General features: G+C 37.0%; 1 protein-coding gene across 2 annotated transcripts in view; it reads right to left on the bottom strand.

Annotated features, from left to right (window-relative positions):
* Nucleotides 1-1,246: 1,246 nt before the first annotated feature.
* RPAP3 (RNA polymerase II associated protein 3) overlaps nucleotides 1,247-16,505 on the bottom strand; it is a 39,922-nt gene continuing 24,663 nt past the window's right edge. For both annotated transcript variants that reach the window (XM_080662972.1, XM_080662973.1), the window contains 8 exons: nucleotides 16,135-16,256; nucleotides 14,731-14,801; nucleotides 14,512-14,613; nucleotides 9,765-10,003; nucleotides 7,877-8,063; nucleotides 6,392-6,489; nucleotides 5,811-5,911; nucleotides 1,247-3,448 (listed from right to left, as the gene is read on the bottom strand). In XM_080662972.1, the coding sequence (XP_080519098.1) occupies nucleotides 3,363-3,448; nucleotides 5,811-5,911; nucleotides 6,392-6,489; nucleotides 7,877-8,063; nucleotides 9,765-10,003; nucleotides 14,512-14,613; nucleotides 14,731-14,801; nucleotides 16,135-16,256 (1,006 nt within the window). In that variant the 3' untranslated portion in view covers nucleotides 1,247-3,362. The remainder of the gene's footprint in view (nucleotides 3,449-5,810; nucleotides 5,912-6,391; nucleotides 6,490-7,876; nucleotides 8,064-9,764; nucleotides 10,004-14,511; nucleotides 14,614-14,730; nucleotides 14,802-16,134; nucleotides 16,257-16,505) is intronic.

Here is a 16,505-nt window from a genome sequence, read left to right as displayed (position 1 = left end):
TCCCTCCCTTCCACTCTCTCTAGAAATCAAAGGAAAAAATATATTCAGGTGAGAATTAAAAAAAATAAAGCAAATCTTGGAATTCATACTTCTTCAGGCTAGTGCCTACCCAGACAACACAACATAAATAATGCAACTGGAGTAGTCCAAATAGCTGTAGATTAAGTTAGGACAGCATGTTCTGAACCCACTCTGCTATTTTTAAACTCTGTAATCATGGAAACACTGACTCTGAATCTCCTTTTCTTATGTTAAAAATGGCAATAATAATACCTGCCCTGACTACCTTGTAAGTTTCTTCTAAGGATCACATAAGAAAATATCCTACATAATAAAAGCCTAAGTGTCCCGTCGTCTGTTTATCCTTTCAACCAATCAAAGAGTAATATGCTAATGATATGCTAAGACTGCTCAACCGCTCACTATGACGTGCACTGACCACCAGGGGGCAGATAGTCAACCAGTTGACCAGTCGCTATGATGTGCACTGACCACCAGGGGGGAGAGTCGACCAGTCAACCAGTTGCTATAACGTGCACTGACCACCAGGGGGGCAGACGTTCTGACCTATAGGTTAGCTTGCTGCTGGGGTCCGGCCAATCGGGACTGAGCAAGAGGGGCCAGACATGTCCTGGAGCCCTCCCGCGGTTCCTCCCTGGCTGGCCAACCTCCCATGTCCCTCCCTGGCCCCAACCGTGGGTGGGTGCATGGGAGGTAATCAACCAAAGACCATCCTATATAATAAAAGGCTAATATGCAAATCAACCAAATGGTGGAACGACCCATCTCTATGACATACACTGACCACCAGCGAGCAAACACTCAACGCAGGAGCTTCCCCATGGTGTCAGTGCGCTCCCACAGGGGGAGTGCCACTCAGCCAGAAGCCGGGCTCACGGCTTGTGAGCGCAGCGATGGTGACAGGAGCCTCTCCCACCTCCGCTGCAGGCAGGCAGTAAGGAGCAAGGGGTCCCAGACTGTGAGAGCCTTGGACTTTGAGAGGGATGTCTGAGTGCCGGCTTAGGCCCTAAGCCGGCAGGTGTACATCCCCCAAGGGATCCCAGACTGCAAGAGGGCACAGGCCAGGCTGAAGGACCGCCCCCCCAAGTGCACAAATTTCGTGCACTGGGCCTCTAATGAGAAATTAACTTTTTTGTCTTTGTAATACTTTTCTATTCATCTAATCAACTTCTTACTAATGGCTTGAGAAAAAAATTAAAGTCATTCAAAATTCAATACACATGTGTAAGCTATACATAAAAAGCTAAATTTTATTGTTTGTCATATGCCATAAAAAGACTATACATTTAGCAATGCATAACATTAATAAATTCTAACCTAAGGGCACTGTGATTATACAAACTATGATCATTTCAATAATTTATATCTGGACAATTATCTTTGTAAATAGATTATGATTACTCAAGCAATTGTAAGTGTAACAATGTATGATGCAACAAAAATTATCAACAGTGTAAAATAAAGTTTTAAATTTAATGCTGATAACAGCTATAGGATGGTGACCTAGAATTTGTTGTTGTTAATCCTCACCGGAGAGTATTTTTCCATTGATTTTTAGGGAGAGTGGAAGAGAGAAGGAAAGACAGAGAGAAACATCGACGTGAGAGAAACACATTGGTAGGGAGCGGATATAAGGTTAAGCCTCGAACTGACCTGTTGGGAAACCCGCAAACAAGTCCCAGCTTAGAGGGCACAGTCCTCTTAGCATAATTAAGCTTGACCTTATGATGCCTCCTAGATCCTATCTGGGTAGCCAATCGGCTGTGGGAGGTGCAGCAAGTGCTGCCAAAATAAGTGAAACACACAAGAACATTGTAACTATGGTGACCACTACCCTGTTTACCTCTGGCTATAAAATAAAGGCTCAGCTTGCCCTCTGGATCTCTCTCTGTGGCCTTAGCCAGGCACAAGAGATCCATCTAGCCCAGGGGTGGGCAAACTTTTTGACTCGAGGGCCACAATGGGTTCTTAAACTGGACTGGAGGGCCGGAACAAAAGCATGGATGGAGTGTTTGTGTGAACTAATATAAATTCAAAGTAAAGGAGCGGAGGGGAGAGCAAGAGAACCCTCCGCTCTTTCGGCTCCGCGGGCCGGATAGAACAGCCGAATGGGCCGGATCCGGCCCGCGGGACGTAGTTTGCCTACGGCTGACTAGACCCAGCTTATTCTCTGTCTGTCTTTTCTTCAATCCTTCACAGTCCCCCCTCAGGCTCACCGAACCCTTGGATGTGCTGGCCTGGCACACACATTGATTGGTTGCCTCCTGCACGTGCCCCTACCAGGGCTCAGGCCAGGGAGGAGCCTGCAACCAAGGTATGTGCCCTTGACTGGAATCAAACCCAGAACCCTTTGGTCCGCAAGCCAATGCTCTATCCACTGAGCCAAACCAGCTAGAGTGACCTAGTATGTTTTTTAACAACTTGATATTCTCTAAATTTAAATGGATTTTAACAACATTTACAGGATGCCCAAAATTTGCTAGGTTGCTACTTTCAAATTTACTAAAATTGATTCTTGCTGTTAAATTAAATTAGATTGTACAAATATTAATTGAGCACCTAACCAGATGCAAAGGACTGTGCCAGGTACTGTACAAAACAAGGATGAGTGGAATACTAGCCCTGCTTTTAAAGGCTTTATAGATACACACTCACACACAACACATACACACAAGCTATATGCTAATTGCTACTTAAATATTCCCAGTTTTTAAATTTTCTACACTTTGCTTTGGATTATGTGCCTTTAGTATATATATGATGTTGATATCATGAAGAAAAAATCTGAAGTATTAAATCTAAGGATGCTGTGACTCCTCAATGAACCGCTATAAAAAGTCTAGTTAAAAGTCTCTTTTCAACATAAATACTAAAAATACTTATCCTGCAGCTAAGTAATTATGTTAGTGAACTGGCACAATGATATTAAAAAGTTTTATAAAGAAACAATCTAGTTACCTACTTAACTCTCTCTATACAAATATAACTTTACTCAAATGCTAATGAAGCAGCCTTGTCATGTAGAAATAATGTTACACTTACAGGGCACTGGAGAATGTATCTATATCTAACATTTAAATGACTTACAAAATACTGATCTTTACAAATATACCTCATTATTTATATTTTTATTTTCAGAAAAGACTTATAAATAGATCACTTATAAAGAATACATTTCTCACTAGTTAAATCACAATTCACTTTATAGTTAATTAACTTATATCCAAAGACAGTACTTTCCTGTAAAATTTCATTTTCTTCAACGCGAAACAAAACTTTATTTCAGTAGAAAAAAATTTACATGTGAAATTCAAAGACAATAATTTTAGTAAAAATGGCAATCAACCACCATATCTTTTCTTGAGTTCTTCAACAGAATTATCCTTCAACCCTGAGTTCTCTATGTGACTGAATAATACATGTGCAACTGAAAAAGAAAAGAAAAGAAGTGTCCCATTTTAATCTCCATTTTTAAAAAAGTTTAGTGAAACAAAAATTAAAGGGAATAATCTGATCTTTTTCAAATAAAACATTTTACATTTGAAAGTTACAATATAAAGATTATTTCTAAATTCTAATTCAGATACTTAAAAAGCCAATTCGAGAATAGAAAATTATATAGCAATCCAATGTTTACCAAAATATTTTGCTTTAGCAGTAAAAAATTTCCTCTACACCCTCAATGACATTAATTTTACAGAGTAAACTTAACTCATTTTAAGCTTCCTAAAATTTTTACTCTACTTAACTATTTTACTTAATATTATAATTAACTGTTTTTCAAACTTAAATAATTTTATTTTAGAAGAAACTTTTATATCACTACTCTAATTGAAAATTAGCGACAACATCTACAATTATATATATTATATAATAAAATAAAATATATAACTATTAAGTGTTCAAAGATCTTCCTATAAACTATGTAAAATCTTTATCTTTCACACCACTGAATGGTCCACACTCTACACTTTGGAAAATACTGTTATGGTTCGTCTATTTCTCAACATTAAAACTAGCTAACAATTGTTAATAATAATGGCAATAATGGAAGATAAGAGCAGCTAATATTTATTGAAAGTTTAGTTACATGCCAGGAACCATTATAAGTGCTTCCCATGTTTAACTTAGTGGACAATGGAGACCCAACCAGGATGGAAGGCCAGTCTGAAGAGCCAACTCACATTCTTTGAGCACATTTTAACTTATCACATTATAGTGGCAAGAAATTCTTTCATTCAACATGCTTCTACTAAGAAGTTATTATGTACTAAACCCTGTTCTATGCCTGAGGCCTAGAAAATAGTAGACAAAGTTCCTGCTCTCATGGAGCTTTAATTCTATTAGAGAGAGAAATAATAAACATATACATGGAATACTGCCAGCTAGTTATTTTGAAGAAAAATAAAGCAGGGTAAGAATACAGAGGGTGAGGAGGGAGGGGAGGCAGGCAGTTATTTTAACTAGTGCTGCTGAGGAAAGGTATCTCTGAATGTTAGATGGAAACTTAAATAAAGTGAGGAAGCAGGTGGGGAGATATTCTAGGCTGAGGGAACAGCCAAATGCAAAGCCCCAGAGGCTAAATTAAGTCTGGTAGTTTGGCATATTAAAAAACACCAAGCGGTGTGGTGGGGCAGAGTGAAAACTGTGGTAGAAGATGAGGTTAGAATAGTAAGTAAGAGCGTTACTTCTCGGGGAATTTCAGGAATTGTTTTTGATTAACAGAAGATGAAGCAGAAATTTCTTTTGATTTAAATTCTATTTTAAAATCTAAGTTACATATTCACTTCCCTAAGTACAACATAAGGAGTATTTTTTCTTACTGATTAAGACTCATTCAATGTCACTGCTAGATGCATAAAAAAGAAAAGGAGCCCAAAGTACATTTAGCATAAGAGGTTTGAAAATGGTACAAGGTTTCCCTATCTTTAAAACTAAAAACACTGGTACTCTGGTATTCTAATGATTTTTTTTCTCTTTTTCCTAAAACTATACAGTATAGCCCAAACCTCTAGGTAACTGAAGTTTTTGCAGCATTTGATGTTACTTAAATTAGGGTCTCCCAAACGAACACTTTCTTCCAAAGACTGAGATATACCAAGTAGAAGTAAGGGCTCTAATTCAGGCTCATCACTTGCCACTCTTTACCCCTTAACTCGTCAATCCAGCCACACTGCCCTTCCTTTAATTTTCTAAATTCAATTGGCTCTTTCCTGCCTCAGAGTCTCAGAACACATCATCCCTTCAGTTTAAAACTCTTCCCTACCCACTTCATCTAACTGAATCCTGCCCTTCTTTGAGAATTTAGTTTAAATGAGACAAACTCAAGGGAATTAGCTGTCACAGAATGGGTTAGATTTCTGTGCACCCACACCCAGTTACCTGCTCCCTGTGGCAGGGAACCTTCACATGCTTCATGATGGCAGAAGCTCAACCATTCTGTTATTACTGCATTTTCAAATAGAGAAGCTCAGACTCTAGAGCAGGACTGCCTAAGTTTTAATCCTGGGCCTGACTTTCTAGCTGTATGACCTTGATGGCGTTCCTTACCTCCCTATGCCTCAGTTTCCTCCTTTGAAAAAGTGGAATAATAATCATACCAACACCTCCTAATGTCATTGTCAGGATTAAAATTTTTAATTTTAATTTAATTATGTTTTATTTGAATCTAATTGTATGTACCTTGGACATAGTAAACATTCAACAAATGTTTGCTATCATTTGTTTAAAAAATAAAAGAGGAATATAAGAATAAAGAGTTAGGGAAAAGTTTTGTTGACAGATCTCACTTTTTTTCTCAGGTTCTGACATGAACATCACTGCCATATCAAACCTTCTTAATTCAGAAAGCCTTTGTAAAATTTCCAAAATGAGTGATGGCTTTTCTTTCCTGAAATAAACAAAATAAAAAACAAATGATCCATTAAAAGTAGCTCATTTAATTCTTTACTAACACAATATTTCTAATTATATATAAATAAGGTCATTTATCTTTTTCCCTGGGCACTTAAAATAAAGAATACTGTCTTTATTTTAAGTGCCCAGGTGAAGAAATTTATCAAGTCAATTGAAGAAATAATATTCTCAAATGTGAGGCACCGCACAGATGTTATTAATCTGCTATAAAACTTATTCACCTCCATGCCCTACTTTTCTCTTTAAAAAAAAAAAAAAAAAAAAAAACTTAATCATTTCCCTTGTTACTCCTTGCACTTATCATCTTCACAACTTCTGCCATAGTAAAATTTACTAGAGTGCTAATATTGCTATATAGAAGGTAGTAATAAAATCAAAACAAATAAATTTCTCAAACCCCTAGAAATAGCATAACACTACAGTATGAAAGTATAACTAAAAAAATTCAACTTACTCGATATAAAAGTCATGCAGAATTTTAATGATTTGGTTGAATACATCTGGATCTAGATTTTTCTGAAACAACTTAGGATACAAGGATGGTTCAATTTTCTTGGAAAAAAAATAGTTAGAAAATTAAATTATGACAACATTCACAGGTAAATTATATAATAAATGCTTAGGTGAATATAGTAAAGAATAACTACTATGCATTAATACATAATGAATAATAATGGGGAGAGGGGGCGCTGTCACACTGAAATGTAATTAAAGATAGAAGAAGGTTAGAGGAACAGTAAGATAATTACTTTGTACAAATCAGAGAAAAACCTCAAACAGATAGATGTAAACCACCGTGAGAGAGACAGGAAACTTATCGAGTTCTCAAAAAGCAAGAATAGAGAGTTTAAAAAATAAAATTACATGAGATAATGTATTTGGAATTAACTATATATTGCATAATTATAAGGAATTACTATTATAATTAGAGGCCTGGTGCACGATTCGTGCACCAGTGGGGTCCTTTGGCTTGGCCTCGGGGATCGGGCCAAAACCAGCTCTCAGACATCCCCCGAGGGGTCTCGGATTTTGAGAGGGTGCAGGCCAGGCTGAGGGACCCCACTGGTGCACGACAGGCCGGGGAGGGACCACGGGATGGCTCTAGGGCATGTCCAGCCGGTCTCGCCCAATCCCAATCAGCCGGACCCCAGCAGCAAGCTAACCTACTGGTCGGAGCATCTGCCCCCTAGTGGTCAGTGAATGTCAGAGTGACTGGTTGGATGGTCGAACACTTAGCATATTATGCTTTTATTATATAGGATTACACTGGAGAAAAATAACCCATTATTTGATAAATTTCATATGATTTGATTCTTTTTCTTGGAGCAAATGAAATCTCATTTTCAGGAGAATGACTACCTAAATATTGCAAGCATTACTGACACAAAGAAGGCATTTAATGCATTTTAGCTTCTTTCCCCATCTTGAAGGATGAAGAAGTTCAAGTTATGATATATGAAATCAGATTAAGTTATTTTTAGAGAAGAAAATTCAAAGCAGAACCTATTTCCAAAGGTTCCCTGGTAGCAAATATTTAAAATGGTCTGGCCAACCCTGGCTAGTTTGGCTCAGTGAATAGAGCGTTGGCGTGCAGACTGAAGGGTCCCGGGTTCGATTCCGGTCAAGGGCACATATCTGGGTTGGGAGCTCAATCCCCAGTGGGCAGGAGGCAGCCAATCAATGATTCTCTCTCATCATTGATGTTTCAATCTCTCTTTCCCTCTCCCTTCCTCTCTGAAATCAATTAAAAATTTTAAAAATAAAATAAAATGGTCTGGCCAGGGTGATACATGTGTCAAGTAAGGGATAATAAGAGCATTTTCTACAATCATATTATACAATACAAAGAGCAAATATAACACTATTATTATATAGTGAGTGACAAAGGCGTTCTTTGACCTTTTATTTACAACAGAACTACTAGCTTCCTCTTTCTTACCGTCAAATACTGATATAACATATCTGGAGAACTCTTCAGTTGTCTAAAATCAGATTCAAGTTGGAACGAGTTTGCAGGAACTGGAGGAAGAACAGTTGTGATAAATTGATCAGGCAATTTGTCTCCCTCTATAGAAATCTTCTCACGGGAAGACTGACATACATCCTGTTTCATATTAACTTGAGGTCTGCAATATTGCAGAGACATCAATCAAACAATTGAAAAGAACCAAAATTAGTCAAAGCATCAAAAGAGATTTTAAAATTTCTGATTTAACTAATATTACATTATCTATTTACATTCTAAAAATACTAAATTGTTTCAGCTGATAACGTATGTATATTTTTTGCAAGACATGCCTTTGCAAATTTTCACATGCTACACAATGACTATTCTCATTTGTTGGGCTATCAGCCTGGCCACTCTTTGAGCACCCCATTTCTATATACCACATTACTACATCATGTATACTTACAACTCAGCCTTTCAGAAATCTGAATTATAAGTTTCAAGAAAGATATTCTGAGAAGGAAAAAAATGCTTTCTCCTTAAAAAACAAACAAACAAAACTACCTATTTAGTGTTTTCCCACAATCCATACTATCACTTTAAATAGAATTACTACTAAAATTCAAAGTTAAAAAAAAAAATCCAATAGAATTGTTGAGTGCAATGCAATAATATATGAATAAAATGTCAAGACCCCCAAAACAAACCTAGTCTATATCTTTTATATTCTCACTAGAGGCCTGCAGGGATCGGGCCAAAACAGCTCTCTGACATCCCCCAAGGGGTCCCGGATTGCGAGAGGGTACAGACCAGACTGAGGGACCCCACTGGTGCAAGATCGGGCATGGGGAGGGGCTGCGGGAGGGCTCCAGGGCGTGTCTGACCTGTCTCACCCAGTCCCATCAGCCAGACCCCAGCAGCAAGCTAATCTACCGGTCGGAGAGTCTGCCCCCTGGTGGTCAGTGTGCGTCATAATGACTGGTCGAATGGTCAGACACTTAGCATATTAGGCTTTTATATATATAGATCAAGGAAACACAACACTACTTTTAACAATTCCATACAAGCACTGGCTGGTCTGGCTCAGTGAATAGTGTCAGCTTGCAGACTGAAGGGTCCCAGGTTTGATTCCAGTCAAGGGCACATGCCCGGGTTGCAGTTTGATCCCCAGTAGGAGGTGTACAGGAGGCAGCTGATCAATGATTCTCTCTCATCATTGATGTTTCTATCTCTCATTCTCCCTTCCTCTCTGAAATCAATAAAAATACATTAAAAAAAATTTTTCCAAGCAAAATTTAAAACAACCCATAAATAATCTTAAATATGAACAGCTAGAATAATGTAAATGTTTAAATTCTACATTTTCCAGAAGCTTCCTTTTAAAAAATTAAATTTGATGCTGAACTAAGAAGGGAAACAATATACTGAAGTTTGAAGCGAAAAATGAACACAACCAACTTGTTAAAGACAGTTTCTTATTATCTCTAAATTCCCCACTATGGTAAAGGAACAGTGATCATTCCTTATGCAAAACGTCTCTGAAGAGTCAGAACAAATAAAAAAGAAAAACTAGAACATGAAGTTGGGTAGTTCAAAAAATTACAGTGATGAGTATAAACCAAAACTCTCATTGGTAATATCAATTTTCTAGTGGAATTAAATCCTGGGTCTGGCTTTACTATTCTAGAAGTTATCCTATATAATAACGAGCTAATATGCTAATTAGACCAAACAGCAGCAGAATGAACATCTGGATGACCTTCTGGACAAAGCTGGGGCTTTGAGGGGCTGCGAGGGCCAGCTGGGGCTGTGAGGGCTGAGCCCCTTGCACAAATTTCGTGCATTGGGCCTCTAGTCAAATAATAATAGTTCTACTTACTGGAGGGCTGAAGTCTCACTGATTTCTTCTATTTTCAATACTTTTGCTTTTGGAATATCACTCGTGGGCAAAAGGTCATCTTGGCTTGAATTCTTCTTACTTGCAGTGCCTGTGGTTGCTGTTACATCTGCTACATTAACAGGATTACTCTCTGGAACAGCATCAGTAGTGCTCTCTGGCATGTCAATAGTCTGTATCAAATTACCAGTTTCTTCAATAATCACCTTCTTGAGTGGTTTCTAAAACAATTAAAATCAATTCCTTAAATCAACACATAAAGTTTTTCTATTTTAGAATTACAAATTAAAAGATTGCTGTGTTCTTACAGACACTATCCCAGTTATAAAAAAAAAAAATCAATTTGATGGCTAGGCAGACTTAGGAGTCACACTCTGAGAACACAAATAAAAAAATTCATAGCACCTACCATACGTAAGTCTAAATGGGGAAAGAAGATGTATATATAAATAATTACTAGGCAATGGGATACAAACCATAAAAAGTGAAAGCACAAACCTATGAGAGAACACAGAGGAAGGTAGAAAAACATTGGCATTAGCAGAGACTTCTTAGAAAAAGTACACAAGAATGGCCATGTGGAAGATTAACTGTAGTATGTATGGTCAGTGAAAAGGTGGTAAGTCCAATGGCACTGATGCAAGGGGATAAGTGATGGAGACAAAGCTTGAAAGGCTCATTAAAAATAGCTTATAAAGGAACTTGTGTGCCATGTCAAGGAGTTTGGACTTTATTTTAGAGGCAAGAAAGCCAAGAAAAAATATTACCAAACTGACAGCAATATTGTGGGCTAGCTGAAAGCAAGAAAAACAAGGCTAGGCAATAACCAGCATTCTGTATGAAACAGACCAACATTAAAAACTGAATACATCTGGTTGGTGTAGCTCAGTGGTTGAGCGTCAACCACTATAGAAAGATTTATGAACCCAGAGGTCACAGTTTGATTCTGGGTTAGGGCACATGCCCGGGTTGTAGGCTCAATCCCCAGAAATGGGCATGCAAGAGGCAGCCAATCAATGATTATCTCTTATCATCGATGTTTCTATCTTCTCTCCCTCTCCTTTCCTCTCTGATACATTTTAATAATAATCCTATATAATAAAAGGCTAATATGCAAATAGACCAAATGGCAGAACGACTAGTTGCTATAACGTGCACTGACCACTAGGGGCAGACACTCAATGCAGGAACTTCCCCCTGGTGGTCAGTGTGCTCCCACAGGGGGAGTGCTGCTCAGCCAGAAGCCATGAGTCGGGCTCACAGCTGGCGAGTGCAGCGGCAGTGGCAGGAGGCTCTCCAGCCTCTGCAGCAGTGCTAACGAGGGAAGCAGGCCTAAGCTGTCAGTTGGAGGGCTCCTGGACTGCAAGAGGGCACAGGCTAGGCTGAGGGACACCCCCCCACCCAAGTGCATGAATTTCGTGCACCAGGCCTCTAGTAATAAATAAAACCTGAATACATTTTCTATATAAGACGCTGGATAAAGCCAGCTCAGGATTAAAAGTTTGCCAAATAATATTCACAAACTTGTTAAGTAATTGACCAGAATAGTGGTTTTTAATTTAATAAAATAAATTCATTCACTATTTCAAACATTACAATTATCAAACATTTTCAATTTCTTCTGAAGTTTACATATTGTACTCTGATTTTTAACAAAAAAACTTTCAGTATAATGTAAGTGTTCAATTCAATTATATAGTTAAATTTTAAATAAAAAAGTTATAAACTCTTTTGACAAATATACTAAATTCAATGTTAAAACCAGACATTCTATTAGCATTGCTAAGCTAAGACCTAATGGGAAAAATTGTTACTGGATAAATGCACATAAATAAGAAAGCTGTTAGCAAATTTGTTAAAAGAATCCTGTTAGCAGTTCTATTTTAAAAGATAATCATGTTAAGCTAAGGCCTTTGCTTTGTGAGAACTATCATCAGCAATAGATAACTATCAAGATATTGATCAAGAATGGACATGTATTAGTGTTTAAAAAATAGACTATAATTTGACAGGCAATAATTATTGAATTATATCAATATAGTATTATTTAAAAACAAATACTCTCATGGACATTAGATGTGTAAGCATGATCCTAATTAACAAATTTCCAAATAGATAGTCTCTGTTAACTGTAGACCAGGGATGGGGGAATGACAGTAGGAACAGAAGTAAAACTCAAAAGATACCACTATAGAAAGATTTATGAAAAGATGTGAAAGGTTGAATTCATCACTTTTTAAAAATTAAAAGTTAGAAACATGACATTTTATTTAGCTCTGTATAATGGCCAATTCAAGGGAAAAAAAAGAAAGAAGAATAAATAGAAAGGGAGAAAGAAAAGGCTAAGGACCAAAAAGAAAGGTGAAGTTTTGATATGGGAAAAATGAAAGTAAGTATTTTAGCAGAGACTAAGAGATCAGGAAAAACTTTCATTTGCTACCACCCTATCAGGGAACCCCAGGCCCTTGCTTAGCTGATCTACATCACTGGTCTCCCACGCTCTCTCTGGAGATTTGCCTAAAGTACTCCCGGGCTACCAGCCCTTGACACACAGGCTACCCTGGCCTAGCCTCTCACTTGAATAAAGTAACCTACCCCAGAATTCTCTCTTCACTTCTTAGACTTCCTTCCTTTCCTGACCAACTTACTACCAGGTAGACTCACAAATATGTAACTGAAAGGAAACTAACATTTATTTCACCTGACACTGCCTTAGTATTAATGGACATTATTCCTTTGATCTCAACTAATCTGTGAGTTAATCTCAACTTGAGAAAAAGTGAGGATCCCACAGGAATTAGGTAACTTGCCTAAGATTTCAAAGTTTATAAAGTGGGACTCAAATCAACTCTAAAAAGCATTATACCAACTACACCTTCTATTTTTCAAATAAATGCCCACATTTTTATTATGGAAACCTATTGTAAAATAAACAGCCTTTTCCCCCCTTGCCTACTAGGATAATAATTTTGTTTGTGATGGATCATTTATAGAATAGTTTACCCCAGATCTCTCATTGCAGAGGTGTTTTGTTTTGAGATTGTGCCACAAGAGACTTAAATTAACATTGGATTTTCACAACTATTAACATAAATTGATTTTTAAAGTGAGAGAGAAGAGAACCAAAAAGATTTATAAAAGCTTGCTGAGGGTATCTTGGCCATGGGACATTGCATATATATATAAAAGCATAATATACAAATTGACAGGACGGCAGAATGACCGGTTGGCTATGATGCGCACTGACCACTAGGGGGCAGACGCTCAACACAGGAGCTGCCCCCAGCCCACAGACCCCGATCGCTCGATTGGGGCCTGCCAGCCAACCTCTTGGTTCCTCCCCCTGGCCAGCAGGCTCCGATCGCCCGATGGGGATCCAGGGGTGGATGGCGGCGGAAGCAGGCGGTGCCAGGGCCCCAATCGCTCCGCCAGTCGCCCCACACACAGAGGGCAACCAGCAGTGGCGGCAGTGGGGCCAGCTGCTGGCAGCCAGGGAAGATCGGCCCTGATCACAGGCCAGGCCTAGGGACCCTACCTGTGCAGTGTCTTTATAATTATGGACAGCAAAGTCTGAAAATGGCTTCTTAAAAACCTGTGACTTAGTTTTTGTGAAGAAGTCAACACTCAATCACCTTTATTGAAAAGAATAATAGTAAATGAATGTAATGAATGAAAATTAATATAATGTATGAAAGCAACTAGCTTTATGCCTGGCACATGAAACAAGTATTATCTCAGAAAATTCAAGAGTAAAGTCACAATAAGAACACTGGCAAAGCACTAAACTAAAGATTCCTCTATCTGCTACCAATCTGAAATGTGAACTTGGCAAAACAATTAAACATCCTATGCCTCACTCTTTCTTTAGTAAAAAAGAAAATATCCACTCTGACATCTTATAAATTTGTTATTACTCTCAAAGTAACGTCCATATGTAACAGGGGCAGGAAAGAGAATAATCATCCATGAAGGGCATGCAGGGAAATTTGGGGGGGGAGGGAAGGGTGATCCTGGTTGGTGGTTTCATAGGTGCTCACTTTATAATTATTCTTTAAATCTTATCTTGTGTACTTTCCTATATGTATTTTATCTTTCAAAAATTTATATATACATATATTTTTAAAAACTATGTCAATGTTAGAAACTACCTTAGAGTCACATTATATATTTGCCTTAAACGAATTCAATTTTAAAAGCTTAGCACAAAACAAACTGCTGAATTCTTTTTGTACCTAAATTGCAGGAAAAAAAACTTGGCTTTGTTTAACTTAATGAAAAACAGTATGGTATACCAAAAACAACATGCAGTACATATTGTAAAATATAATCTTGGCTATATAAGATTTTGCGTAAGTGCTGATTTTAGATCTTACCCCACACAAGATGCAAGAGTATTTTAAAACAGTCCCAATCTCAAATAAGAATAGTAATAAAACCTCTTAATTATTTCAAAAATGTAAAACTGCTTCAAATTCCTTTAATATCAGAAAACGTGGAAATATTTAAATTTATGGTGTTAAAAACTAAAGGCACTTAACTCTAAATAGCTCATTTTCCCCCAATGTAATTAAATCAATAATCCTAAAAAGTATTTTTTATTGACCCTAGGAAGAGACTTCAACATTTCCTTTAAGAGATTTTAATTCAACAGTTTGTTTCCTACTCTTATTCATACCACACCGATATTTACATACCAAGAAAGAAAAAGAAAGACAAGTGTTTCACTTACAGCTGATCCAGGATGAGGTGGATTGTCAATGGGTTTTATCACGTTCTGCCTTTGAGTAGAATCGAGAAACACATCATCCCAGTGTCCTTTCTCAATTAATTCCTTGAAAATAGATTTGTAATCATGACTATAAAAATATTCTCAAGTTAATTATGCAACAAATAAATGTGTTTAAGTTGCAGAAAATAAAAGTATATATTGGTGAAAATAATATATTACCTTTTTAATTTTGGAAAGTTCAGTTATTGCTTGCTTATTTCCAGGTTCCAGAAGCAAAACAGTTTCAAAATCTAAAGTGAAATTTTAAGATATATAATAAATTAGTGAAAACACTTTATAAAGTTCAAGACATGATATATTTATTGGTATAGTAACCCCATGTTTATCTCAGGAAGTTTTACTCAGGATGCTAGGAAACATGTAAGCAACAACAAGGTCTAACATTTACTGAGTGCTATTCTTTATATGAATTCTGATGTATTCCTCATTACAACCCCATTTTACAGATGATATGATTGAGGCCTACAGGTCACCTAACTTACCAAAGCCCACACTATTAATAAATGACAAGGTAACTCACTAAATGTAAGATAGAGTCTAGTATTATTCAGCCTTAAAAAGGAGTTGAATTGTGATACATGCTACAACATGGATGAACCTTGAAGAAATTATGCTAACTGAAATAAGCCAGACACAAAAGGACAAAATACTGTATAATTCTACTTATATAAAACACCTAGAATAGTCGTATTCAGGGATAGAAAGTAGAATGGTGGTTCCGAGGAGCTGGAGAAAGAGGGGAATGGAGAATTACTGTTTAATGCATAGAGTTTTCAGAATGAAATTATGAAAAAGTTCTGGAGATAATGGTGATGGTTACACAACAAGGTGAATGGACTCAATGCCAATGGACTTAAAAATGGTTAGAACAGTAAGTTTTATGTTATGTGTCTTTTACCATAATGAAAAAAATGCGTGGGTTATAGCTGAAGCCAGGTTTAGAGAAAAACTGACAGAATTAAATGCATGGATCAGGAAAAAAGACTGAAAATCAATTATCTAGGTATTGATGTTAAAAAATTAGAAAAAACAGCAAATTAAATCAAAAGACAGTTCAAGGAAGGAAATAAAGAGTAGAAATAAATGAAATAGAAAACATACACAATAGAAACAAGTTGGTTCTTCAAAAACACTAATACATACTTAAAAGACAGATCAAGGAAAAATAAAAGAATAACTAGTATCAAGAAAAAAAGGGGGGCGGGGGCATCACTACAGACTTTACATTATCCTCTGCCTCTAGCTGGTGATTCCCTTCCTTTTCATTCTTGCCTTTGTCTTGCTTTTTTCCTTCTCACCTATAATTCAAATCTTTACTAATTTTGATTGGTAACTAGCCAGATTGTACTGTATGCTATCAAAAGATAATCAGGTCTACCATTGAAGCTGCATTCCTTCAAATCTGCATACATATTCATGATTTACACTGAGAAAGAAAATATGTATGTCTTTCTCTAAATTCTATATCCTTGAACCATGGGAAGGCTACACAAATCTCTGCTTCTATAACTTGGGAGTCTCGTCAGAATGAGTGAGTGGCAGTTGTTATAAAAATAGTCATACCTTGTTTGGCCTCATTTAGCTTTCCCAAAAATGTTCTTGCAGTTCCTCTTCTGGCATAAGCTTTAGAATACGAGCCATCTAATAAAACAGCTCGTGTGCAGTCCTTTTCAGCCTCTTCATATCTATTAAACATAATACAATTACCAACTGGAAAAATGCAGCCTATAGAAAAACTTCATATAAGCCAAGTTTCTAATATAAAAAAGAATGCACATAATTTCAAATATCAACCCCATATCTGTATTTGAGGGAACAATTATAAAATTTTATATTCTCACCAAATCTTGAGATCATCTGCTAAGGAGGGAGAAGGTACCAGATTAAAGGAAAGTCAGAAAAGGTGGAATTAAGATGGCAAAATATGAGTAGAG

This window comes from Plecotus auritus, assembly GCF_963455305.1.
Source record: "Plecotus auritus genome assembly, chromosome: 3".
Taxonomy (NCBI): domain Eukaryota; kingdom Metazoa; phylum Chordata; class Mammalia; order Chiroptera; family Vespertilionidae; genus Plecotus; species Plecotus auritus.
Note: the sequence above shows the minus strand (reverse complement) of the source record. Positions and strands in the feature narration are given on the sequence as shown.